Source organism: Lepidochelys kempii, chromosome 6 (assembly GCF_965140285.1).
Source record: "Lepidochelys kempii isolate rLepKem1 chromosome 6, rLepKem1.hap1, whole genome shotgun sequence".
NCBI classification, from domain to species: domain Eukaryota; kingdom Metazoa; phylum Chordata; order Testudines; family Cheloniidae; genus Lepidochelys; species Lepidochelys kempii.
The window spans coordinates 1,668,582-1,694,367 of record NC_136385.1 but is presented as its reverse complement, the minus strand read 5'-3'; the positions used below and the strand labels follow the sequence as shown (position 1 = coordinate 1,694,367).

General features: G+C 53.9%; 1 protein-coding gene across 1 annotated transcript in view; it reads right to left on the bottom strand.

Annotated features, from left to right (window-relative positions):
* The window catches only part of LOC140912303 (RING finger protein 112), a 33,451-nt gene extending 9,448 nt beyond the window's left edge, over positions 1–24,003 (bottom strand). The window contains 8 exon segments of the mRNA XM_078853029.1: positions 456–542; positions 1,295–1,351; positions 2,423–2,473; positions 2,779–2,883; positions 3,214–3,351; positions 3,772–3,987; positions 7,106–7,372; positions 23,758–24,003. Coding sequence (XP_078709155.1) covers positions 456–542; positions 1,295–1,351; positions 2,423–2,473; positions 2,779–2,883; positions 3,214–3,351; positions 3,772–3,987; positions 7,106–7,372; positions 23,758–24,003 — 1,167 coding nt within the window.
* Positions 24,004–25,786: the final 1,783 nt, after the last annotated feature.

Genomic DNA, 25,786 nt, shown 5'->3' with positions numbered 1-25,786 from the left:
GCTGGAGGTTGCTCCGTGCGGATGGATTCTTTGGAGACGTCAGCGGCTAAACTCATGCCCAGTGTTTCTCGGCCTTGTTGTGCTGGTGACTCCCTTTGGCCTTAAAAGACAATCTAAACCCCTGTACTTGAAAAAAATGGTGACTTCCACCTTAAACTCGGACTTCAGCTTCAGCTCCGACCGCCAGGGGCTGAAGCCGATGCCTGAGGCCCGGACATCCAGGGCTGAAGCAAGTAATTTAGCTTTGCAGGGTCCCCTATGGTGCAGGGCCCTGGACAAATATTCTGCTTGCCACACCCTAACTCCAGCCCTGCACTTGGGACCCCCCCCCCACCACCCTTCACACAACCTCCCTGCGGTCCCACCTCCCCCAGGTTGGAAACACTGGAGCCATCATCCCTTCGAGGGGAAAGGCCCCATGTCCCATTCCTCCATTCTCTGAGTCCCACAGTCACCTCTTGGATGTATCTCAGATGCTGCTCCCCACCCTCGGCTCCAAGGTCCGGGGAGCTGCTCCAATCCCGCACCAGCAGGTCTAGATGCTGCAGGGGAGACAGGAGGGGAGTGAGGGTCTCTGGGGGTGGGGGGACGCTGGGTTGGGGAGAAGGTTGATGTCTGGAGGGAAGACCTCAGCCCCGAGGGAATGGGGCAGGGGGTGCATGGGGCAGGAGCAGGCTGTGGAGTGGGGGAGGGGTCTTCAGCATATGCTCAAAGTCCCCAGCCATCTGACAGCATAGTCATCAGCCAGGTGCAGAGCCAGTAGCCCACCCTCGAAGTCCGTGGGCACTCGTCAAGGATATGCGACATAGGCTGAAGTTGACCACAGCTACATCCCTGGTCATCAGAGAAACCCCATCTGAAGAGACGGGCTGCACAATTGCCCTGTCCTGTTAGGAACCAGCCCAGGTGCCTTGGCAGCTCGAAATGTGGTGGACCAATGGTGGGGTCAGTGATTAATGACGGTCATCGCTGACCACTCGTTGCACCGAGGCGATTGCACTGTCATGTCCTGTAGTGGCGGAAATGACCCTGAAGGGCGTCTACAAGACAGGGGGGCTGGCAGGGAGCTGAAGAGGCCTGCGTACAAAGGCAGGTCGCTGTTCTCACGGATCTTGGCCAGCGGCATGACGGAGGCCCCCTCACGGTGAATACGGGGTGGTGCTGTGTCTATAAGTATTGTCAGCCGCAGCAGCGGAGTTACCCATAACGTCCCTATCCCAATGCCCGCAGGGGAGGGGGTGCCATGTGGGGATACATGGGGCAGGGCGGGTGATGATGGCGGAAGCCGTCTCACCTGAACAGGCTCCAGTCCGTACGCTTTTCCCACCTCTTTGGCCACACACACAAACATCTGTAGAGCAAAGAGAAGGGGGGTGGGGGACGAGTCTAGGGCATGGGAGGCATTTACACTGCGGGGTCATCCTGCAGGTGAACAGAAAGGGGCCTGATCGCTGCCCCCCATCCCCATCTGAGCCGCTCCCTCCGCCCATCGCAGAGAGCGAGGCCCAGCGAGTGCAAAACGAAGCTGGAGAGAGATGGAGATATTTTCCACGGGGTGGAAAGAGAAGTGGGATGCCCCCGGCCAAGAGGGTGGTGGGGGCGGCTGTGGGATCCTGTGCCCCACAGAGGAGCCAGTCTTGTTCCAGGGTTCCCTCCTTCACTCCAGGGCACCACGTGGCGGTGGGGGGGGGGTCAGTGAGCCCAATGTGAGGTCTTTTCCCTGAGGGGTTCCTGAGATGAACCCTCCAACCCACAGAGCCCCATTGCCTCCGGCTGACAGACGCCACCAGCACTGTTTGCCCAGCCCCGGGGGTGACACCACGGCTCTGCTCACGCCTCCAACAATCTCAGCCACATGGCGATTACTCGAGCTCTCCCTGGACTGCTCTAGCTCCACGTTAACCAGGTTTCTGCCCCTCACTGGACCCAGGGCCGTGTGGACAGATAAAAACCCTCCCAGAGCCAACCCCTCCCCCGCACAGAGAATCCCCCCTGGGGTGCAGTAAAGGGGCAGGACACGCAGTATGTCGCAGGTGGCAGAGATGTCACTAAGGGTGTGACGGCCAGGGGCTCGACCCGGCGGGGCTGGGGCTGGGTAAGAGCAGAGCAGATCAGGGGGCAGAGCAACCGCCCAAGGTCTTGGCCCCAGCAGACTTCCCACCGACAGCGGAGCTGGGCTGGAGGGGAGGGCGGGGTCCTAACTTTGACCCAGGGGCCCGTGCCAGACACCTGGGAGCAGAGACCCGGGCTGGGCTGTGTGGTGACAGTGCTGAATCCAGAATCCCACGTGACCATGGGAGAGTCGGTTTCTTTATCTGGGCCTCAGTTTCCCCACAGGAGCTATGGGGAGGGATAATAACCCTGTGGGGCTAATGGGAGAACCTGGCCCAGCCACGTTCTGTGTCAGGCTGCCTGGCCTCACCTCCAGGTATTCAAGATCCGCGTCGTTCACCTCATTCGAAATATTCAGTATCTGCAGATAGCCAGGAGACAGACAGAGCTACAGCAACGAGCAGGGACGGCCGCCCCAGGCCCCTTCCCAGCCACGTCACCCGCCCCGAGCACAGCGCCCCCTAGTGCTGCAGGGGGCATCGGGGCCGGCCCTGCCTGCCAGGGGAGAGCGCCCCCTACTGAGCCCCTGCCCCGCTCCCTGCAGCACAGCGCCCCCTAGTGCCCCAGTGAGACATTGGGGCCAGCCCGGACTGCTGGGGGAAATGTCCCCTGCGGAGCCCCCAGACTGTGCTCTGCAGCACAGCGCCCCCCCGGGGACCCCCAAACCTGATAGGAGCTGAGCAGCATGGAGAAGGCGGAGAGTTTGATGCTGGTCTCCTTCTTCCTTTCAATGCCCATGGAGCCCTCGGTGTCGACCAGCAGCACGGCCACCTGGGGGCCAAGAGGGAGAGCCCCAGGTCAGTTTCCGGCTTTGTTCAGCCACCCACGGCCCCTCCGCCCCCAGAGTCTGCCCCCTGCTCTGCCCCCATGGCCCCTGGCATCTCATTTTTGCCCACCCCAGTGTTAGCTCCCTCCTCTTGCTCCTCTCCATTCCCCCCCGTTATGACTCCATCAGATTCCCCTGGGGCCTCCTTCCCCATGTCTCCATCCTTCCCTATTTCCCCATTGCCTTTGTTCCCAGCCCTTTCCCCCATTTCCCTTCTCCCAGCATCCCCATGTCTCCTTCCCCCTTTCCTATGCACCTCCAGTGCCCCCACTCACCTTCCCGCCTGGGGTGGGGACCCAGAAGGGTTGACTCCACGCCCACACCCCGTTGGTGACTCGCTCCTCGTCCGCGCGCCACTCGAACCCCTCCAGGATCTCATCCTCCCGGCCCATCCACGACCCGTCCCTCGCGTCCTGCCGGAAAGGAACATGCAGGGAGAGGGGTCAGTGCAGGGTGGGGGAGAAGAGTGACTGGTCCCCGCACACTCCAGACTGTAAGCCCTGGGAAGGGGCTGGGGGTTAATTTACTAGGGTGGGGCGGGGAGGAACACAGGGCGATGGGCGTGCTCAGATTCTGACAGATAAACAGTCAGAGACACACAGACACGCTGCATTCCAGACAGACACACAGACAGAAAGACAGACTTGCTCGGGTTCAGACAGATAGACAGACAGACAGACAATATTAACAGACAGAGTACCAGGCAGACAGGCTGACCGACATGCAATGAGGTGTGTGTACTCCCACACACGTGTGCAACTCTGAGCCCTCCAGCAGGAGGCAGGATGGGGCCGCTCACACCCCATCTCACTCCTGTTCCCGTTCACACCCACCGGGCTCCGGAGTCGGCGCAGCAGGTAGTTCAGCAGGAAGGATTTGCCCCAGCGCTTCACCCCGACGATGGACACCACGCAGACGGGGGCGTCCCCCGCCCCACCCTGCTCCAGGCAGCGGCTCAGGGCCTTCTTGTCCAGGATCAGGTTCTCTTCCTCGTCCAGACGCACCAGCTGCACCGGGTGGCCTGGCTCCGGCTGAGCCCCCGGCCCCTGCTGCAGGGAGAGAGCAGGGTCAGAGCTGCGACCCCACCCCTGAGCCAGCCAGTCCCCTGCTCCCTGCTGGATCAGAGCCCTGTGCCCCATTCTACCCCCTGAGCCAGCCAGTCCCCTGCTCCCTGCTGGATCAGAGCCCTGTGCCCCATTCTACCCCCTGAGCCAGCCAGTCCCCTGCCCTGGGGCTGGATCAGGGGCAGCACTCCCTGGAGGGGATCTTCAGTGGGATTCTACCTGTCCCTGGAGGAGAGCGAAGGTGAGACAGGATGCTGATGATCAACAGGTGGCTCAGGCAGTGGGGCTAAGGTGGGCGTGGGGATGTTCGGTCACGGGGAGGCGTTCACGGACAGAGGACTGGTCTCCTGGGACGGACGCCACCTGAACAGGGTGGAGGATAGACTTCCGGGGTGGAGGTTGGCACAGCTGATGAAAAGGGCTTTAAACTAGGAACTCTGGGAGATGCTCATGGAACCTCCAGGCCTGATTCTCACACTGAGCAGGAGGCAGGAGGAGAGGGTAGGAGCAACGGAGAAAGGAACGACAGAGGGCAGGAGAAGAGATGAGAAGAGGAACGATAGTGCCAAGAGCACCGACGCTGAGAGTCAGGTGGCCGATACCGGCAGCAAAGCCAAGTGGAAGCAGTGAGGTGTCTGCCCAGCAACGCGATGAGCCCGGGTGACAAAAGGGAAGGAACTAAAACTACGGGTATGGGACAGGAAACCAGACACATGGTGCAATAGCAGCCATGACCGGGGTACAGGGAAGAAAGACAAAAGGCAGAGGTTGCGGAGTAGCGTTGTGTGTTAATGAAGAGGTGGAGTGGAAAGAAATGAGAAGGGATGAAATGGGTGAAACAGAATCTTTTTGGGTCAAGATCACTGTGGGGAAGAAAGGTACCAGGGGCTCCCCTGGGAGAGTGTCTTGGGTCTGCTACAGACCTCCAGGATTCGGTTTGGATATGGATAGAGACCCCTTTCATAGCTTAAATGAAATAAATACCACTGGGAATTGTGTGATCATGGGACACTTTAATTTTCTGGACAGAGATTGGAGAAGTGCTGCTCATCATGGCAGGGCCCAGATAATCCTGGAGGTGAGACAGCTGAGAGATTTTTTCATCAGTGACCAAAGCAACAAGAGGTGATGCCAGTTTAGATTTGGTATTGGTACGTAGCGAGGACCGCACTAAAGAACTGGCTGTAGAGGACAGCCTTGGTTCAAGTGGCCATGAGCTAATTCCGTTTAACTAAATGGAAGGATAAACCAAAACAGGTCGGCAGCTGGGGATCCTGGATTTCAAAAGGGCAAGCTGCAAAAAAATAAGGGAATTAGGCAGGGAAGTGACCTGGCCTGCAAAGCTGAAGGATCTGGATGTGGATGGGGTTTGTCAAAGATGCAGGAACTCTCTGGAGTCTGCATCCAGGAAAAAGCCCATAGGGAAGGGTTGCTGAGCAAACTGGGTGAACCAGGATTTCAAAGAGGTGATTAAGAGAAAGCAGAAAGCCTCTGAGGAATGGAAACTGGGAGGAATCCATGTCGGGATAAAATGAGAACTGCCAAAGGCCAAGCAGAATTTGAACTTGCAAAAAAATTAAAACCAACAGAAAAAAGTTCTTTAGCCTCATAAAGAAAAAAGAAAACAAGGAAAGAAGAAATGGGACTGCTAAGAGCTGAGGATGGGGTGGAGATAAAAGATACAGGCTGCATGGGCCAACACCTAAAGATATGGGCATGGCCTCAGTTTTTAAGAAGCATAAGGAGAAGCTTGTGGCCAGACAGCTAATGAGAACAAGAATACGGGAGTAGAAATTGTCACTGAATTGGCTGAAACGGAAACCAGAGTCAAACAACTTAATGGGAGCAAACTAGGGGGCCAGGATGATCTCCATCCTCGAATATTAAAGAAATTAGCACATGAAATTGCAAGTCCAATAGCAAGGATTTCTAATTAATCTGCAAAAGTGAGGGGTAATATCTAGGGTCCTACCAAATTCACAGCCATGAAAAATGCCTCCCAGATGGTGAAATCTGGTCTTCACCTGGGAAATCTGTTATTTTGTGTGCTTTTACCCTAAACTATACAGATTTCATGGGCAAAACAGCATTTCCCAAATTGGGAGTCCTAACCCAAAAGGGAGTTGCAGGGGGAGGAGCGGGGTCTCAAGGTTATTTTCGGTGGGTCACAGTATTGCCACCCTTAATTCTGCACTGCCTCCAGAGCTGGGCGGCTGGAGAGCGGTGGCTGGTGGCTGGGATCCCAGCTCTGAAGGCGGCATCCCGCCAGCAGCAGCGTGGAAGTAGGGGTGGAAATACCGTACCAGGCCACCCTTATTCTGCGCTGCTGCTGGCGGTGGCTCTGCCTTCAGAGCTGGGATCCCGGCCAGCAGCCGCCGCTCTCCAGCCACCCGGCTCTGGAGGCTTCTCGACTGAGTTTGGTAAGTTTATGGAGGGGATGGTCTGATGAGACTGCCTACCATGGCATGTAGCCCAAATGCGAGTGCCAGTAGCAAATATCCCACAACGGGTGGTGATGGGACACTAGATGGGAAGGGCTCTGTGTTACTAGAGACACCCAGGTGTCCGGCTGGTGGGTCTTGCCCACATGCTGAGGGTCTAACTGATCGTCATAGTTGAGGTTGGGAAGGAATTTCCCCCAGCTCAGACTGGCAGAGACCTGGGGGGTTTTCGCCTTCCTCTGCAGCATGGGGCACGGGTCATTTGCAGGTTTGATCTAGTATAAATGGTGGAGTCTCTGTAACTTGAAGTCCTTTAACCACGACTGGATGATGTCAGTGACTAGCCAGAGGTTCTGGGTCTATTACAGGAGAGGGTGAGTGAGGTTCTGTGCCCTGCAGCTTGCAGGAGGTCAGACTAGATGATCATGATGGTCCCTTCTGGCCTACAAGTCTGAGTCTGTGTGTCCCCTTCCCCACCCCCTGAGCCAGCCAGTCCCCACTCTGGGGCCAGATCAGGACTGGCTCCCTCTAAAGGGGACAGGCCCTACGTCCCATTCCCTGCTCCCCTGAGCCAGGCAGTCCCTGCCCTGGGGCTGGATTGGGCCCAGAATCCCCTACAAGAGAAAGCTCCTTTTCCCCTTATCCGGCCCGTCTGGTCTCACCGGCTCCGGCTCTTCCTGCTGAGGCTTGGTGATTTTCTCCACCAGGTTTCTGACACGTGTGTCTGGGATCATCCTATTCCTGGAGCAGGAAGCCCGGCACTCCGGGCAGCGGTGCCCCTGGGCTGAGATCTGGCTCCAGTGAGTCGAGAGGCAGCCCCGGCAGAAGTTGTGGCCGCACTCGATGGAGACGGGGTCGCTGAACACGTTCCAGCAGATGGAGCAGGTGACGTCCTCCCAGAGTTGCTCCATCCCCCTGACCCCACAGGCCTGGGGAGATCCACTGGGTCAAGAGCTAGCACATGGGAACACCGGGGCTAAGATGCTACCGCAGAGGGGCTGGGAGCCAGGACTCCTGGGCTCTATTGTTAGTTTTCACCACTTGGCTGGGTAAGTTTCCATTCGGCTGTTGTGCGCTGGCCACTCCCATTTTGGGGCAGGGCTGGCAAGTGTCTCTCTGCTTCTGGGGTTTTGGGATTCCTGGGGGCCCTGGGAGTTCAGGGAATGATACAGCCATTGCTGCCCCCCCACCTCCCAGTTCAGCCCGCTAGAAGCACCCGACCCGCCAGGATGTGGGTTCAGCTGTGGGGTGAGATTGTACGAGCCGGCCAAGGGGCCTCGGAAACGCCAGCTGCAGTTGGTCCAGTTCTTATTAGAGGGGGGCTGTTTTGGGCCTCCTGAATCCGCCCCCCACCCCTGCTTCCAGGGCACTGGGGCTTCTGGATAAATGGCATCTGGCCAGAGCAAACCATGCCAGTGCCCCTGATGTCTGACCCACAGCCTCTGCTAGCCCAGCCCTGCCCCCCCACCCCAGCTCTGCCGGTGCCCCTCACTCCCGACCTGCAGCCCCCTGTTAGCCCAGCCCTGCCCCCCAGCTCTGCCGGTGCCCCTCACTCCCGACCCCTAGCCCCCTGTGAGCCCAGCCCTGCCCCCCCAGCCCTGCCAGTGCCCCTCACTCCCGACCCGCAGCCCCCACCTAGCCCAGCCCTGGGCTCCCTCTTGCCCTGTAGCTCACCCTGGTGAGCAGACTCCAGCGCAGACCCTGCGGTTAATTCAATTTCTCCGGTTGTCTCTGGGTGTCCCCCACCACCTCCCTGGCTCTCTGCGTGTCTGGCTCTGCACAGAGCCCGGCTGGCCGCTGTCTGCTCAGTTCCACTTTCACTCTCTAGTTTTGTAACCCGGAGCCATGAGTGAGGCCGGGCTCTTGGGGCGGCTCCCTAGACCGGTTTGGTTCTGCAGGCCCCCAGTAGCACTGGACGGCGAATGGATCTGAGTCCTGGCACCAGTTCCCTTGACCCAGAGGGGAAAATGGGCACAGTTCAAGGAACAAGGGGCCCCACCCAAAGGGCCCCGGGAGACTAGAAACAACCATCTATGGGGCTGGAAGGAAAGTTCACAGTCTGCTCCTCACATGTCCCAGGCCTCCTGCCCAGGCCCTGGTTGCACTGCAGTCTTACCACGGGTCAGACCTTTGCTCTGGTGGCGCCCACACGCCCTCAGGCTTAGGCACCCGCCGGCAGCCCCCCATCAGCTCCTCTCCCTCCTCCCAGCGCCTCCTGCCTCCCAGCAGCTCCCCCTGCCACGGATCAGCTGTTCCGTGGCACTGGGGGGAGGCACGAGGGCCCAGCGCACTCAGGGGAGGGGCAGGAAGAAGGGGCAGGGGCAGAGCAGGAGTGGGAAAAAGCAGGGCAGGGATGGGACATTGGGGGAAGGGGTGGAGTGGGGGTGGGGCATGGGCAGAGCCCCCCTTGGCAGATTAGAAATTCGGCACCTATGCCCTCAGGCTCTAGGGGGGCAGGAACCCTTCTCCCCAGCATTGGTCCGCCTGGTGAGTTCATGTCCTCCGAGTATGGCCAGTGAGGCCCCTCATCAGGCGACGTCTCCCTGCCCAGCCCCCCACCACCCCGCTCTCCCCAGCCACTCACCAGGCTCAGCTGCAGTGTTACATGGGGCACGGCCAGCGTCCGGTATCCCGACTCTGGCCCCACGGCTCCTCCTGCAGGTCGACCCAGTATCCCTGGTCTCCGCTGTCCCAGCTCCCGGCTCTGCACAGCCACAGCTCAGCCTCCAGCCCAGCTCAGGCTGCTGCTTTCCCCTTAACTCTGCCCTCTTCTGGCTCAGGCAGCTCCAGCTCACACAGAGAACAGGCCTCTGGGCTCCTGACTCCCTCATTGGCCCGCCTGCCCTGTCAATCAGGCTGAGTGGGAGCTTTGGCCTCTCCCCATTGGTACTTTCTCTTCAATCCTTCCCCTTTCTTTTGGGACAGGGACAGCTAAAACCCTCACTAAGTTTGGCACATGGGCCGAGCCTGGGCACATTCCCTGGACTCTTGCCCAGGGCCTCTCCCCTCAGCACTGGTGTATCGGGGGTTGACCTGGGGAAGGGGAAATTGGTGACACCCCCAGAACTCCTTACACAGCTGGAACCACCCACTGGAGACCCCCAAACAAGGCGCTACTCACAGCACCTTGCACCTGTCCTCACTGCCCGGCTCCAAGCTCAGATGAGCTGCAAAACAGGCAGTGAGGGGGCGGGGCAGAAATTTCCCATCCAAGTGGTTTCTGGACTGGAAACCGGGATTTTTCCAGACTGTGACATTTGCCTCCCGAACGTATCAGAAAACAGTGACCGTTGGAACGACGAGTCGACGTCCCGGCACGTGTCTGTTGGGAAAAGCCACCGTGGCAAGGCCTGGCACAGTTTGGCAGAATCCAATTTTTACTTGTCTTATAATTCTGATGGATTTTGAAGCATATTTTAATTAATATAATCTGGTCATTGGGAAGTTTAGACTTGAAATTAGATGAAGGTTTTTAACCATCAGAGGAGTGAAGTTCTGGAATAGCCTTCCAAGGGAAGCAGTGGGGGCAAAAGACCTATCTGGCTTTAAGATTAAACTCAATAAGTGTATGGAGGAGATGGTATGATGGGATAACATGATTTTGGTAATTAATTGATCTTTAAATATTCATGGTAAATAGGCCCAATGGCCTGCGATGGGATGTTAGATGGGGTGGGATCTGAGTTACTACAGAAAATTCTTTCCTGGGTATCTGGCTGGTGAATCTTGCCCATGTGCTCAGGGTTCAGCTGATCGCTATATTTGGGGTCGGGAAGGAATTTTCCTCCAGGGCAGATTGGAAGAAGCCCTGGAGGTTTTTCACCTTCCTCTGTAGCATGGGGCACGGGTCACTTGCTGGAGGATTCTCTGCTCCTTGAAGTCTTTAAACCACGATTTGAGGACTTCAATAGCTCAGACATAGGTGAGAGATTTTTTGTAGGAGTGGGTGGGTGAGATTCTTTGGCCTGCGTTGTGCAGGAGGTCAGACTAGATGATCAGAATGGTCCCTTCTCACCTTAATATCTATGAATCTATATTTTCTCTCAGTTTTTACTGATTTACATTTTCACAGTTGTGAGCCCTCACGGTGTGGTGTTATGTGCGGCTGTTCCCCAGCTGCTCTATCCGAGAGGTGGCTGCAGCTCAGTGCTGGGTGAGCCATCCCTGTGCAACATTATTCATGGCTGCACCCCACCTGCCCTGCCCCAGAAGTGGCTGCATCTCCGCCCCGGGAGCTGGGTGACTGTTACTCAGCACTGGGAGAGTTGAATATTTGCTGAGGGTTTTTGTTTCAGTTCCAGAAATCCCACGTTTCTGAGAAGAGGCAGCTGCTGGGGTGTGGTCTCCGGAGGGAGAAGTAGTGGTGACTCCCTGAAGGTGTCGAGCTGACGAGGAGCTTTCTCTCCGCTAGGGCTCTGGCCAAACTGTTTAGGTCCAGGGGAGTCACAACTCCAGCACTTCCAGTGCCCATTACAGCACATGCGTTTCCACCAGACCCGGCCAAAGGGCCCGTGAGGGGAGCCGAGGAATGAAGGGTCCCTGCCCAGAGTGGGATTCTCAGAGCAGCTCTGCCGACCTGGCGCTCCTTAGGGACACGCTGGCAATGACGTCTGGGCAGGGAAGGGCTAACAACTCATTCTGGCTTCATCTGCCGCTGGTCCGGATGCCCCACACTGAGCTCCCTGGCTCGCTCTGCATGGGACTGTTACCCCAGGGCGACGCCAGGGAATCGTGTCTCCCTGTGTTTAATGTGCTTTCAATGCAGGCTGGACCACTCCTTAAACTCCCCTGGGTTTGCAGAGAGCCTGGCGCATCAGCTCTGAGAGGGGAGCAAGCTGGCCCCAATCCAGAACGTGGTGCTAACTCTGATCCCCGCTAAGGGCATCTCACTTCTCAACATCCCAATGTCTTCGCTGTGGATCCCAGGCATCGAGGCCAGAGGGCAGCGATCACACTAGGAAGAGCTGCAGAGCCATCGGTGAGAGCTGTCAGGTTTAGATGTTGTTTATCAGTAGCTGGCTGTGACACCCTCCGCTGCGTCTGTTTCCTGTCTCCCGCAGGTGGAAACCGAAAGCAGTGTGGGAACTGCTCTTTCCAAGAAACAAGCGGGTTAGCAGAATTCATACTGTCTGCAAAACTAGAGAGCAAGCAAAGCCCTCAAAAAGCCCTGCCCCGTTGCAATGTTTCTCAGGGGACGTACAACCAGCACTGAGCGGATGCTGGCGTGCAGTGGCTGGGTGACAGCTGCAGAGTCACACGGCGGTTTTCTCAGTGAGGACCTTGCTGTCACGAGAGGTTGTTCTGAAGCTGACAGCTGTAGAGGGCTCCAGGAGCATTTCCTTTTTTGGGCTTTTCCCTGCTATTGGGTACGAAACTGCTCCAGTTCACTGGTCACTTGACCAGTATCCTGCTCCTTTTTCTCCTTCAAGGGCAATCAGAGGAGGAATGTCTGCCTGTGTCTGCAGAGAGCACAAAACCGCAGCTCAGAGAGGTGTGAACTGCACCCAGTGTAACTGACACAGCGTCACTGCCTGAGTCTGCAGAGAGCCTGAGCCCATCGCTCGGAGAGGTGGGATCTGCCTGTGACACTGCGAGTTTACCCAAGGTGTCCAGGGTGAACCACTATCCCCTGCTCACAGTGTGGGAGAGAGGAGCCTGGGGCCAGTTGGGGGAAATTCACCGTTAACTCCCAGATACTGACAGCACTTACTCTCCGCTCTGGGCTCCCCAAGCCCTGCGCTTTCCCCTGCCACACACTCCTCTCTGTTGCACTAACGTGCCCCATCTCTCATCCTCTGGACACCTGCAGTGCCCCACGATCCGCTGACTCCCAGCGGCGCCCCCCACAGGTGATGGGCGTTGCCTCAGTTCCACGCTCTCCTTCACACCCGACACTTAGACGTGGCCACAGTAAAACCAAACGGAGGTTTATTTCACAGAGCTGGAGACAGAGACTCAAAAGAGTCCAAGAGAAGGGCTGGAAACACCAGGTTACTGACAAACATAAACTTCAATGCTAGCCTGCCTGTATTACCCAGCTCCTTTCCTGTCTAATAAGGGATCCCGATGCCCGTGGCCTGGCTGGCCAGGGAAGAGGGGCTGGTACCCACCTCTCATGGGACCCTCCTACGGGCAGAGCATCACCTGCGACCATGACAGGTCCCATCTTGGGCCCCTTTTTCTTCTCTTATACAGGCTCAGACTGCTCAGGTCCAGGGCATCCACTTCAGCTCAGCCCCAAGAGTCCTGATTCAGAGTTTTTCCCTGGGTGCTTTTTCCTTTGTCCATATGCAGGCCTGCGGCTGGTCCTGACTGTAAATGCGGGGCCGGGCCAGGCGGGAAGGTGTCGATTGTTCTCACTCTTGTCTGGGAAGCTGTAGCCACTCTGGGCGCCTTTGCCAGGCAAGTCTGCACCCACTTGCCAGTGCTGAGGTTTGAAGGGATGAACTTTGCTGGGGGCAGGAGAGAAAAGGGAAGGGCCGGGTTGAACTGGGGACGTATATTTACGGTTTAAGGCCTTCCACCGCTGTGTACCTCAGGCTGCATCAGTCACAGTCCCAAACAAATGGGACCCTGAACACAGTTTGTTCTGCCCCCCACCCTCACCTCCCCTCATGTCTCCCCAACTTCCTTGTCCACAGTTTGGGGTTCCAGGAGGTCAGGAAAGTCAGGGTCTCTGGTCTGTTGGCAGCTCCGGGGCTCTACCCCCTGCCCTGTGATAGTGGTTGCAGCAGCTAGGACAGGGAGGCTTCACCAGTCGCTCGGCTGCTGTGAGTTCCTCTGCTCCCGCTGTAGTACGTGCAACGGCTCTCCCGCGGCTCCTCCCGCACCAGACACTGTGAGCTAAGGCTGAATCCAGCTGCTCCTTTGCTCTGCTGCCTCTCAGTTACCCAGACTGCCGCTGGGCTGGCCCATCGGCTATTCCCGGGCTGCACAACTGGCTCCCCTGGTGACATGTGACTTGCCCAGGTGGCTACAAACCCCATCTTCTTGCTGTGACTTTGCAAAGAAGAACAAAGGCCCACAAGAGAGAGAATATAAAGGGCCTTGGAAGCCCCTCCATTTGGTCTGCAGCTGGCTCAAGAGACGGACTCTCCACCCCAAGGAGATGCCTGAAAGAAATTGGAACAAAGGACAGTAACCACGGGGGGTGTGAGTGATTGCTGGATGGAGTCCAGTCTGTGAAAAAAACTTATCGGAACATCTCCAGGGTGAGAATTCATCTATGATCAGTTTCTTAAATGTATTGGCTTAGACTTGCGTATTTGCTTTATTTTACTTGGTGACTTACTTTGTTTTGTCTGTTCTTACTTGGAACTACTTAAATCCTACTTTTTATATTTAATAAAAACACTTTTGCTTATTAATTAACCCAGAGTAAGTAATTAATACCCGGGGGAGCAAACAGCTGGGCAGATCTCTCTATCAGTGTTATAGAGGGTGGACAATTTATGAGTTTACCCTGTATAAGCTTTATACAGGGTAAAACTGATTAATTTGGGGGTTGGATCCCATTGGGAACTGGGTATCTGGGGGCTGGAGACAGGAGTACCTGCTTAGTGGTTTTCAGTTAAAGCCTGCAGTTTTGGGGGATGTGGTTCAGCCCTGGGTCTGTGTTTGCAGCACGCCAGCGTGTCTGGCTCAACAGGGCAGGGTTCAGAAGTCCCAAGGTGTAACAGGGAAAACGGGCTCAGAGGCAGTCTCAGCACCTCAGGTGACAGTCCCAAGAGGGTCTCTGTGACCCAACCTGTCACAATCTCCCCCTCCTCCATACAGTCACGGTCGATGTAGTTAGGCCGACGCACTGTCAGTGTAGATGCTGCGTTGCTTGCGATCCACTGTTGTGAGCCTTCCCACAATGCCCTGCACTGTCAGTTCAATCGATACAGACGCTATGAGGATGCGCATCGCCGGCACAAGGAGCAAAGTCTATCCAGGCGCAAGCGAAGCAATTACTGCGGTGACTCTAGGCCAACATAAGTTAGGTCGACTTCATTTGGTCGTGTAGACACGGCCATCGTCTTGCTTTCTCTACATCTGTAGCTCCGTGCTGTGCTACCGTGAAGCACAGCGTGGGTTCTGAGCTGGAGTTGTTCCAGCTACTGTGTAGCCTCCCCGTGGGACAGCACACCTGGTACTTCTGTGCCTGTCCAGTGGATCGGGGCTGGACGCTCCAGGGGGACACTTGGAGGATGCAGGGGTCAGTGGATGCCGAATCCTAACCCAGATATGGCCTGCGGGGCCCGGGCAGGCAGTGCTTGTCGGACCAGAAGCAGGTGGTTTCGGGGAGCTGATGCACACTAGCCCCAGACAAAAATGCTTCACGTGGAGGGCAGGGAGAGGAGAACCTTACGGCTAGAAAGCTTTTCCTAATGTTCAACATAAATTTCCCACACTGCCAGCTAAGCCGGTGCCTTCTTGTGCTGCCTATGGAGACTGTTCCATCTCCGTCCTTTTATAACAACCTAGCACATATTTGAAGCCTATTCTTATGTCCTGCCTCAGCCTCCTTGTCTCTAGGTTCTTTCAATCTTTCCTCGTAGGTCAGGTTTTCTAAAGCTCTGATAATTTTTGTTGCTCTCCTCTGGACTCTCTCCAATTCGTCCACTTCTCCTTAAAGTGCAGCACCCAGAATTCGACACAACACTCCAGCTGAGGCCTCCCCACTGCCGAGTAGAGCGGGACAAACATCTCCTGTGTCTCACATACGACTCTCCTGTTAACACAGCCCAGAATGACATTAGGGGATTTTGCAACTGCATCACACTCTTGACTCAAATTCAATTTGTGACCCACTGGAACCCCAGATCCTTTCCAGCCGTATGACCCCCTAACCAGTTGCTCCCCAGTTTGTAGCCATGCATTTGATTTTTCCCTCCAAATGCAGCACTTGGCTCTTGTCTTTATGGAATTTTTTCTCATTCATTTTGGACCAATTCTCTAATGTGTCAAACTCACCTTGAATTAAAATCCTGCCCTCCACGTAGCTAAGAAGAAACCAGCCACCACTGACAGCTGGAAACAATCCTAGCAAGGACCCTGCCCATGTGAGACTTTGTGTCAGTTGACTTGTCAGCATCTGCACGATTGTCCCAGTGAGGAAGATGATCTCACGGGCATATTTGTGTGACGCTGTCACTATCTGGAGAGCATGAGAATGGGTGTGGTATAAACCGTGAGCTAACTAGTTAGATCTTTGTATGTACTGTGCCCTGTCCAGCTATCCAGCCATGTCCCATCTATAATCCCTGTCTCTAGCTATCCCTATCAGCTCTGTCTCGATCTCTATATCTTTTCTCTCTGTCGCATTATAAGCGAGGGTGGTAGAGAGGCTACCAGTCAGGGCTGCCCGACACTTTCCATTTTAAGACCCTGTTTTCAGTTGCCTATAACTTTGCCAAACTAACCATTTGGGGTGAAATTTCCCAGGTCGGGTGTCTGCCTCCAGCTGAAGTTTTGGGGAAAGTTTCCCTAAAATCATAGAATCATAGAATCATAGAATATTAGGGTTGGAAGGGACCTCAGGAGGTCATCTAGTCCAACCCCCTGCTCAAAAGCAGGACCCATCCCCAATTAAATCATCCCAGCCAGGGCTTTGTCAAGCCTGACCTTAAAAACTTCTAAGGAAGGAGATTCCACCACCTCCCTAGGCAACGCATTCCAGTGTTTCACCACTCTCCTAGTGAAAAAGATTTCCTAATATCCAACCTAAACCTCCCCCACTGCAACTTGAGACCATTACTCCTTGTCCTGTCCTCTTCCACCACTGAGAATAGTCTAGAACCATCCTCTCTGGAACCACCTCTCAGGTAGTTGAAAGCAGCTATCAAATCCCCCCTCATTCTTCTCTTCCACAGACTAAACAATCCCAGTTCCCTCAGCCTCTCCTCATAAGTCATGTGTTCCAGACCCCTAATCATTTTTGTTGCCCTTCGCTGGACTCTTTCCAATTTATCCACATCCTTCTTGTAGTGTGGGGCCCAAAACTGGACATAGGACTCCAGATGAGGCCTCATCAACGTCGAATAGAGGGGGATGATCACGTCCCTCGATCTGCTCGCTATGCCCCTACTTATACATCCCAAAATGCCATTGGCCTTCTTGGCAACAAGGGCACACTGCTGACTCATATCCAGCTTCTCGTCCACTGTCACCCCTAGGTCCTTTTCCGCAAAACTGCTGCCTAGCCATTCGTTCCCTAGTCTGTAGCTGTGCATTGGGTTCTTCTGTCCTAAGTGCAGAACCCTGCACTTATCCTTATTGAACCTCATCAGATTTCTTTTGGCCCAATCCTCCAATTTGTCTAGGTCCCTCTGGATCCTATCCCTGCCCTCCAGCGTATCTACCACTCCTCCCAGTTTAGTATCATCTGCAAATTTGCTGAGAGTGCAATCCACACCATCCTCCAGATCATTTATGAAGATATTGAACAAAACCGGCCCCAGGACCGACCCTTGGGGCACTCCACTTGACACCGGCTGCCAACTAGACATGAAGCCATTGATCACTACCCATTGAGCCCGACAATCTAGCCAACTTTCTACCCACCTTATAGTGCATTCATCCAGTCCATACTTCTTTAACTTGCTGACAAGCATACTGTGGGAGACCATGTCAAAAGCTTTGCTAAAGTCAAGATACTATACATCCCCTGCTTTCCCTTCATCCACAGAACCAGTAATCTCATCATAGAAGGCGATTAGATTAGTCAGGCATGACCTTCCCTTGGTGAATCCATGCTGACTGTTCCTGATCACTTTCCTCTCTTGTAAGTGCTTCAGATTGATTCTTTAAGGACCTGCTCCATGATTTTTCCAGGGACTGAAGTGACGCTGACTGGCCTGTAGTTCCCAGGATCCTCCTTCTTCCCTTTTTTAAAGATTGGCACTACATTAGCCTTTCTCCAGTCATCCGGGACTTCCCCCATTCGCCACGAGTTTTCAAAGATGGCCAATGGCCAATGGCCAGTTTTCAAAGATGGCCAATGGCTCTGCAATCACAGCCGCCAGTTCCTTTAGCACTCTCGGATGCAACTCGTCCGGCCCCATGGACTTGTGCACGTCCAGCTTTTCTAAATAGTCCCTAACCACCTCTTTCTCCACAGAGGGCTGGCCATCTATTCCCCATGCTGTGATGCCCAGCGCAGCAGTCTGGGAGCTGACCTTGTTCGTGAAGACAGAGGCAAAAAAAGCATTGAGTACATTAGCTTTTTCCACATCCTCCGTCACTAGGTTGCCTCCCTCATTCAGTAAGGGGCCCACACTTTCCTTGACTTTCTTCTTGTTGCCAACATACCTGAAGAAACCCTTCTTGTTACTCTTAACATCTCTTGCTAGCTGCAACTCCAGGTGTTATTTGGCCTTCCTGATTTCACTCCTGCATACCCGAGCAATGTTTTTATACTCATCCCTGGTCATTTGTCCAATCTTCCACTTCTTGTAAGCTTCTTTTTTATGCTTAAGATCCGCTAGGATTTCACCGTTAAGCCAAGCTGATCGCCTGCCATATTTACTATACTTTCAACACATTGGGATGGTTTGTCCTTGTAACCTCAACAGGGATTCCTTGCAATACAGCCAGCTCTCCTGGACTCCTTTCCCCTTCATGTTAGTCCCCCAGGGGATCCTACCCATCCGTTCCCTGAGGGAGTCGAAGTCTGCTTTCCTGAAGTCCAGGGTCCGTATCCTGCTGCTTACCTTTCTTCCCTGTGTCAGGATCCTGAACTCAACCAACTCATGGTCAGCGGTAGCTGAGAATAAGGCTAGGAGGAGAAAATACATTGTTTTGCCCTGTGTCTTGGTTACAGGGCTCTCACTACTTCTCTGAGACTGCCTCTGGGTGCACCCCGTCATGGGCCATTATTAGCACAGACAGACACACAGCCTACCCCTCCTTTCACTGGCTGGGAGGGACAGTTCTGGGTTTCCACTCAGCAAAAGGGCCTGGCACTTTGCTCTAGCTCTTCACACAGGTGGATCCCAGCCAATCCCCCATGGCGTGGTCATTCACCTCCTCGGGAACCTGCCCCCCCGTATCTTGGCTGACACGTCCAGCATCACATCCCTGGGAACCTGCCTATTCAAAGGTCTTTCTGGGACCTTTTGCCCAGGAAGATCCCAAAGCCCTTTATGGAGTGAGGGGAGCTGCTGGTATCTGGAGATTAGGCAGGGGACTTGGTGGGCAACCGTTAGGAGAAGGCAAAAGAGGGATCCCGCCATGGGGTTCCCCACCTGGACATGTGGGGTACAGGGCTGGCTGTGCCTCACTGCATCTATGCAGGGGTCGTCCCTGTTACCTCTCCTGTGGTGGAGTCATGCCCTTGGCCTGCTTCCAGACCGATCACTCATGGATCCATTGTTTGTGTCCTAGCAGGACTGAAAACGTGCTGTCCTGCCCTTACGAGTGGTATCCAGTGACCAAACAAGCGAAGCATTGTTTATTTAGCAGCAGAAATGTGGCATTAGAGAAAAAGTTGTTAAAATAACAGCCTGTATGTATGTCTGTCTACCTAGAATCCTACCATTTCCTGATGTTAGCCCCGGTAGGTCGGGCTTCTCCAGCAGGCTCCTGTGCCCGGATCCAGTTGCCCTCCCATTGCTCTTCCACCCGCCCCAAGACTTGGGCCACATTTAACTCCTTCTGGGGTTCTTTTTTCTCCTGAATTCACAGGAATTGGCCATTCCCAGTGAAAACAATTTTGTAGGTTGGAAGGAGACAAGAACTGGGGGGAGGGATCGCTCAGTGGTTTGAGCATTGGCCTGCTAAACCCAGGGTTGTGAGCTCAATCCTTGAGGGGGCCATTTAGGGATCTGGGGCAAAAATTGGCGATTGGTCCTGCTTTGAGCAGGGGGTTAGACTAGATGACCTCCTGAGGTCCCTTCCAACCCTGAGATTCTATGAAAATCTAATAACTCTGCCATTGTTCCTTTAACATTAGAGCTGGCTGAAACTTTTGGAGACAAACTCCCGCCCCAATCCCCACCCATTAAAAAAGGCAGATTGAGCCCCAACTTCTGTTTTTGAAAGTAAAAGTTGAGACTTTACAGTTGGGTAGAAAATAGGGACAACGTGGCTGGAGGGTAACAGAGGCCTGTCTGGTTTCAAAGTAGCAGCCGTGTTAGTCTGTTTCCATGAAAAGAAAAGGAGGACACCTTATTAGAGCATAAGTGATGAAGTGAGCCGTAGCTCACGAAAGCGTATGCTCTATTAAATTTGTTAGTCTCTAAGGTGCCACAAGTCCTCCTTTTCTTTTTACAGAGGCCTGCCTGAGTCTGCAGAAAGCCTGAGATGGGAAAATACCATATACCTCTTGACAGAGGGTGTAAACTTCTAGGCCCACTACTCTGCAGGGTCCTGCGAGCCCCACCCCAGCAGTGCCTCTATGTAGCACAACAGAGGATGAACCCAGTCAATGCTGTGAATGAACTAGGGAACCCCACTGCTGTCACCAATGCCCCCTCCAGAGAAAGGAGCGGGGCAAGATGCATCATGCTCCTTTCACTTCTAATGTTGTTGTGGCCACAATATGCGGGTGTTGCCATAGGCTGGTCCACGTGCCTACAGCTCCAAAGGGCTGGATTGTGAAGCCTGGAGTGGGAAGGAACCTCTCAGTAATGCCAATTTCTCTGCCACTCTAGAGGGATTCTGGGGGGCCGCTGATATGTGACCACAATGGGGCCTGGTTCCTGATGGGGGTTGTGAGTTGGGAGGATGGCTGTGGCCAGCCCAATAGTCTGGGTGTCTATGTTGAGACGGTGCCCTATGCTGAATTTGTATGGGGATATGTGGGCTCTGGGGGTCCAAGCCATGAGCCTGGAGTCCTGAACCTTGTTAGGATAAAGATATTCAGGCCTGTCTGCAAAGGCCTGTACTTTAAGAATTTAGGTGTATTCTTATCACTTGGCTAGTTCTAGAGGTATAAAAGAAAGAATCAAAATCACTGTCTGCTGGTGTAAGGGCCTTCTCTTACTGTGACAGTCTGAGGCCCTGTTCTTAGGCTCAGGCCTTTGGCTAAGCAGCAGAGGCAGCCATAAGCTGGGAAGCGACCGGTCACATCCTCACATTCCAAACTAGTCACATTGAAAGAAGGTGCTATTGAGCTGTTAGGCACTATCAGGACAGAACTGTATTCCTATCACCTCCAGAGAAAGGGAAGTGCCTAGAAAATGTAAAAGGAAACTTAGTTTGATAGCATCCTGTCTGGCAAGAACTCACTTCTCAATAGCTGGGATGTGAAATCCTCACTTCTGTATTGTCTTGTCATTATAGTTCCCACTTTGCCATTGTTTGTCTGTATAATCTCTGTCTGGTTCTGTGATTGTTCCTGTCTGCTGTATAATTAATTTTGCTGGGTGTAAACTAATTAAGGTGGTGGGATATAATTGGTAACATAATCATGTTACAATATGTTAGGATTGGTTAGTTAAATTTCAGGAAAATGATTGGTTAAGGTATAGCTAAGCAGAACTCAAGTTTTACTATATAATCTGTAGTCAATGAGGGTGTGGGTGTGGGAGATGGGAACAGGGAATGGGGGTAAGGAAATTGCAATCATGTTTTGCTAAAGGGGGAAATGGGAACAGGGAATGGGAGTAAGGAAGTTGGAATCATGTTTTGCTAAAGGGGGAAATGGGAACAGGGAATGGGAGTAAGGAAGTTGGAATCATGTTTGGCTAAGGGTAGGAATGGGAACAGGGACACAGGTGTAAGGCTCTGTGGTGTCAGAGCTGGGAAGGAGGATACTAAGGAAGGAAACTGGAATCATGCTTGCTGGAAGTTCACCCCAATAAACATCGAATTGTTTGCACCTTTGGACTTCGGGTATTGTTGCTCTCTGTTCATGCGAGAAGGACCAGGGAAGTAAGTGGGTGAAGGAATAAGCCCCCTAACAAACCTCAGGGATGAATGATGCCAGAACCTCCTTCAGCACGTTCATTCTTCTCTTCATCACTCTCCATATGTCACTGTGACCCCCCTTACATCTGTCCCTCTTCCATTCATCCAATAATGAAACTCCATTGTCTGGGGGCAGCGTGACATGACTACAGGAGAGGATCTGAGATCTACCAGCAATGCCCACAAGCCTGAGTCTGCAGAGAGCCTGAGCCAATTGCTCTGAGAAGGAGGAGCTGCTCTGTCATAAATATAAAGGGAAGGGAAAACCCCTTTAAAATCCCTCCTGGCCAGAGGAAAAATCCTCTTATCTGTAAAGGGTTAAGAAGCTAAAGGTAACCTCGCTGGCACCTGACCAAAATGACCAATGAGGAGACAAGATACTTTCAAAAGCTGGGAGGAGGGAGAAAAACAAAGGGTCTGTGGCTGTCTGTATGCTGCTTTGGCCGGGGACAGAACAGGAATGAAGTCTTAGAACTTTTAATAAGTAATCTAGCTAGGTATGTGTTAGATTATGATTTCTTTAAATGGCTGAGAAAAGAGCTGTGCTGAATAGAATGACTATTTCTGTCTGTGTGTCTTTTTTGTAACTTAAGGTTTTGCCTAGAGGGATTCTCTATGTTTTGAATCTAATTACCCTGTAAGGTATCTACCATCCTGATTGTACAGAGGTGATTCCTTTACTTCTATTAAAAGTCTTCTTGTAAGAAAACTGAATGGTTTTCCATTGTTCTAAGATCCAAGGGTTTGGGTCTCTGGTCACCTATGCAAATTGGTGAGGATTTTTACCAAACCTTCCCAGGAAGTGGGATGCAAGGGTTGGGAAGATTTTGGGGGGAAAGACGTGTCCAAACTACGTTACCCAGTAAACCCAGATAGAGTTTGGTGGTGGCAGTGGAAGTCCAAGGGCAAAGGGTAAAATAGTTTGTACCTTGGGGAAGTTTTAACCTAAGCTGGTAAAAGTAAGCTTAGGAGCGCCTGCACTCTGCCATCCCACAGCTAATGCCAAGCCGCGGAGCCCGTGGGAGGCTGTGGCCGTGGCAGGACTGGCCCTAGCGGGAGGAGGCACCGGCTGCTGCGGGGCAGGTCACGGTTGCTACCAGGAGGAGACAGAATTTGCAAGGCCGATTTATTGACGATCTTCAGAGCACAAGTCCTGAGATCAGAGTAACGACAGGGCCCTTCCCCGTCGACTTCCCAGTCACCCAAGGGGGCGCTGCAGAGCTGCAGGAAGGGCTGGATATAACCCCCTGCCCCCTGCCCTCCCCACCCCTGTAGCACCCCTGTTCTTCCATCCACCAGCCTCTCCCAGCCACGTCCCGCAGACCCCAGCAACGTGGGGCCCACACCCAGTGCTAAGGGGGGGGGGTCTATACACACCCCAGCTGGTGGGGGGCTGCCAGCTCTGCTTTCTCTGCAGCTCATGCTCAGGAGGGGGGTGCTGCTCCCATGCTATCTGTGCTGGGGGGGTTGGCAATGGGGCAGGTCACAGGCCCGTCAGCAGGAGCCCAGCAAAATGGGCACCTAGGCTCCCTGCTCTAACCCACCAGACCCCACTCCCCTCCCAGAGCTGGGGATAAAACCCGTTTCCCTCTCATGCCATGTCGTGCTGCAGTGCTGGGGCAGAGCTACCATCCTTGTTAGGTTTGTTTTCTCTGGCATTAAGCTCAGGTTAAGTTTAACCCTCTCAGTTCAGCAGGCCCAGAGCTCAGAGAGTCTCCCCCCATCCTAGGGTGATTTGTGAGATGTCCCAGAATGCACTGCTGCGGGGCGAGCTGCTTTCTCTATCAATGAGATGCGGAGGAAGATCAAATTAGAACATCACCCACGCGAGCCTTTTTTGAGAGTGGGGGAGGAAGGGCCAATATTTGCAAACAGAACAATGGGCCAGATAGTTTCTAGGAGCACCAGGGCTGCCCCCCTAAGCCAAGAAGCCTACCTGGCAGGGGCCACTAGGGTCACCTCTGGACCCAGGGCATAGCATGTCATTTTTGATCCAATGGCTGCATTTCCCAAAGCGTTCTCTGCAGGTCGGCACAGTGATGAGAGGAACCTGCAGCTCCTGAAGGGTCTTGGGCGGCTTCAGTGTATCTGGAAGGAGAGAGCCGGGGATGGAGCATAGTGGGAGGCCGAGGGAGCTGGAAAGGACAGGGGGGAGCTGGGAAAAATCTCTCCCAGTGTAACGGACTGGCCAAGCGCGTGAGCTACATCGCCGTCTAGGGGCTGCAACTCACAATGCACAGAAACGTCACAGATTCTTTGTGTGTGTGTGTGTGCTCTTGTGGCTACACAGCCCTGTGTGTTCAGAGCTCCAGGGAAGGCCTCTCCGACTCTGGAGGCATCAGCCACCCCCGGGAATAGGGGCTGAATAGCAGCCCCCTCAATCGCCCCTTAGATCCATCACACTCCCATCCCCCCTCACCATCACAGCCCCATCCAATGCGGCCCCAGCCCATGACCCAGACTTTTCCCCTGCTGGGAACGGGGTGGAGAGGCCCGGCAGGGCGATGGGGCGGATGGTGTCCGTGAAGGTGACAGGTTCCGTCAGCTGCACCAGGGCGATGTCGGCGACAGACGTCTTCTGGTTGTAGTCGTGGTGGACGATGATGCGACGCATGGGAGAGGCGCTCCCGGTTGGGAGGGAGAGCTGGTACTCTCCCAGGTGCATGCGATACGCAGAGTCAGGGAAAGAGCTGGGAGAGGAGGGGCAGAAAATACCGATCAACACCCCCTTCTGGCCCGGGCCCCTCCCTCACTCCACCTCTTCCCCTAAACCCCCACCCATCTCTTCCACCCCCTCCCACGAGCGACACCAGAAGCCGGTGGGATGGAGCAGAACGGGGTGGGGTCGGCTGCGGCTGGGTCGCTCGCTTTTGCCAGCACCAGGCGCTCCGCTAACCCCCCAGGCCAACCTGGACCTCACATCCAGAAGCACGGGTCCCCCCAAAGCACAGGGCACGGGGAAGTTGCCCCACTCTATCCTATGGATGGGATGGCTCTGACTAACGTAAGGTAGCTCACATCGACCTGACTCTGGAAGTGTCTTCCCTAACCTTTTGCTGCTGCCGATGTAAGGGCCCCACTGCGCCAACTTAATAACTCCACCTCCACGAGCGGCCTAGAGACAAGGTCGATGTAATTAGTTTGATGCATGTCAATGGTGACACTGCGCTGCTTACGTCAACTGTTAATGGCTTTCACGAGCCTTCCCACAATGCCCCACACTGACAGTACAATCGATACAAGCCCTGCTGATAAGGACACACACCACCGACACAAGGAGCAAAGCGTAGCCATGCACAAGCGATGTAATTACTGCGGTGGCTGTATGCTGACGTAGGTTAACGTCAGTGATGCTGATGTCTTATCAGACCTGTATGTTTGCCTGAGATAGACTTTTTTGCCCTTTTGATTTTTGATATTTTTATATACTTACTAATGTAAGCGGAGTCTGAATGAGCTCTCCCCTGACATCTAGCGGTGAGCTGTGTGAAAGGACTTCAGGAGCTGATCTCATTTGCATGGACACACCCACCCTGCCTAAGTGCTCAGCATGATGGGATTGCTTGCCCAAATGATCACTTGTGTCTGGTGTTGGATCCCCAGTCTCCTTGTTATTGGGGCAGGAGTAATAAAGGGTTGTGTTACCCTTGTTGTGTGAACCGAGGGCAGCAGAACTGTACCTGGCATACCCTGATAGAAGGACTCACCCTCAACTGAATGGCACTTGCTAGGCTGGGGACATGGGTTCCAAAGCGCCATAAGAAGAAAGAGTTGGTGGTAGGTACTTGTACTTGGGTCTGGTAGACACACCATTTGACCTTTCTCTTTCCATGATATAATAAAAGACATATTTTAGACTCTGTTGAGAGTCTTGTTACATGCTGCAGAGCTGAAATAACTGATAACCAGGTCTAAATAATAAACCTTCTTTGAGTCAGTGTCTCTATTGTAAGAGACTGCCCAGTGTACACTAGGAGTGAGGCTCCCTGACTAAGCTAAAATCACTGAAATCTGTGTGAAGTGGGGGACCCTGAAGACATCTTGGTGAGCGGCCAGCAGGGAAGTTGGCAGAGAGGGGTGTTAATCGGCCATTGGGGCAACTAGCGAGTGCTTGAGCAGCAGAGTGTTTGAGGTGCCTCCTTCTCCCCCCACTTCCATCCAGGGTGGGAGGTGAACTCGGCGGCTGAACCTCTGAACTCTGGGACTGCACTGGCCAAGGACAGCAACTGTGAGTGGGGTGCAGAGAAGGGACGGGCACGTTAAAGGGACTTTTGGGTTGCTGGACTTAAGAACCTGAGGGGAAAAGGACAGTGCCCAACTTACTTGGGGGTGGGTCTTTTGCTCATGGTTTATGTTTATGAATCCTAGTTGCAATGTTTCCACAAATTAATGCAGAGTTAAATCCCTCCTTTTATTAAAAGGTTTTACTACACTCAGACTCTGTGCTT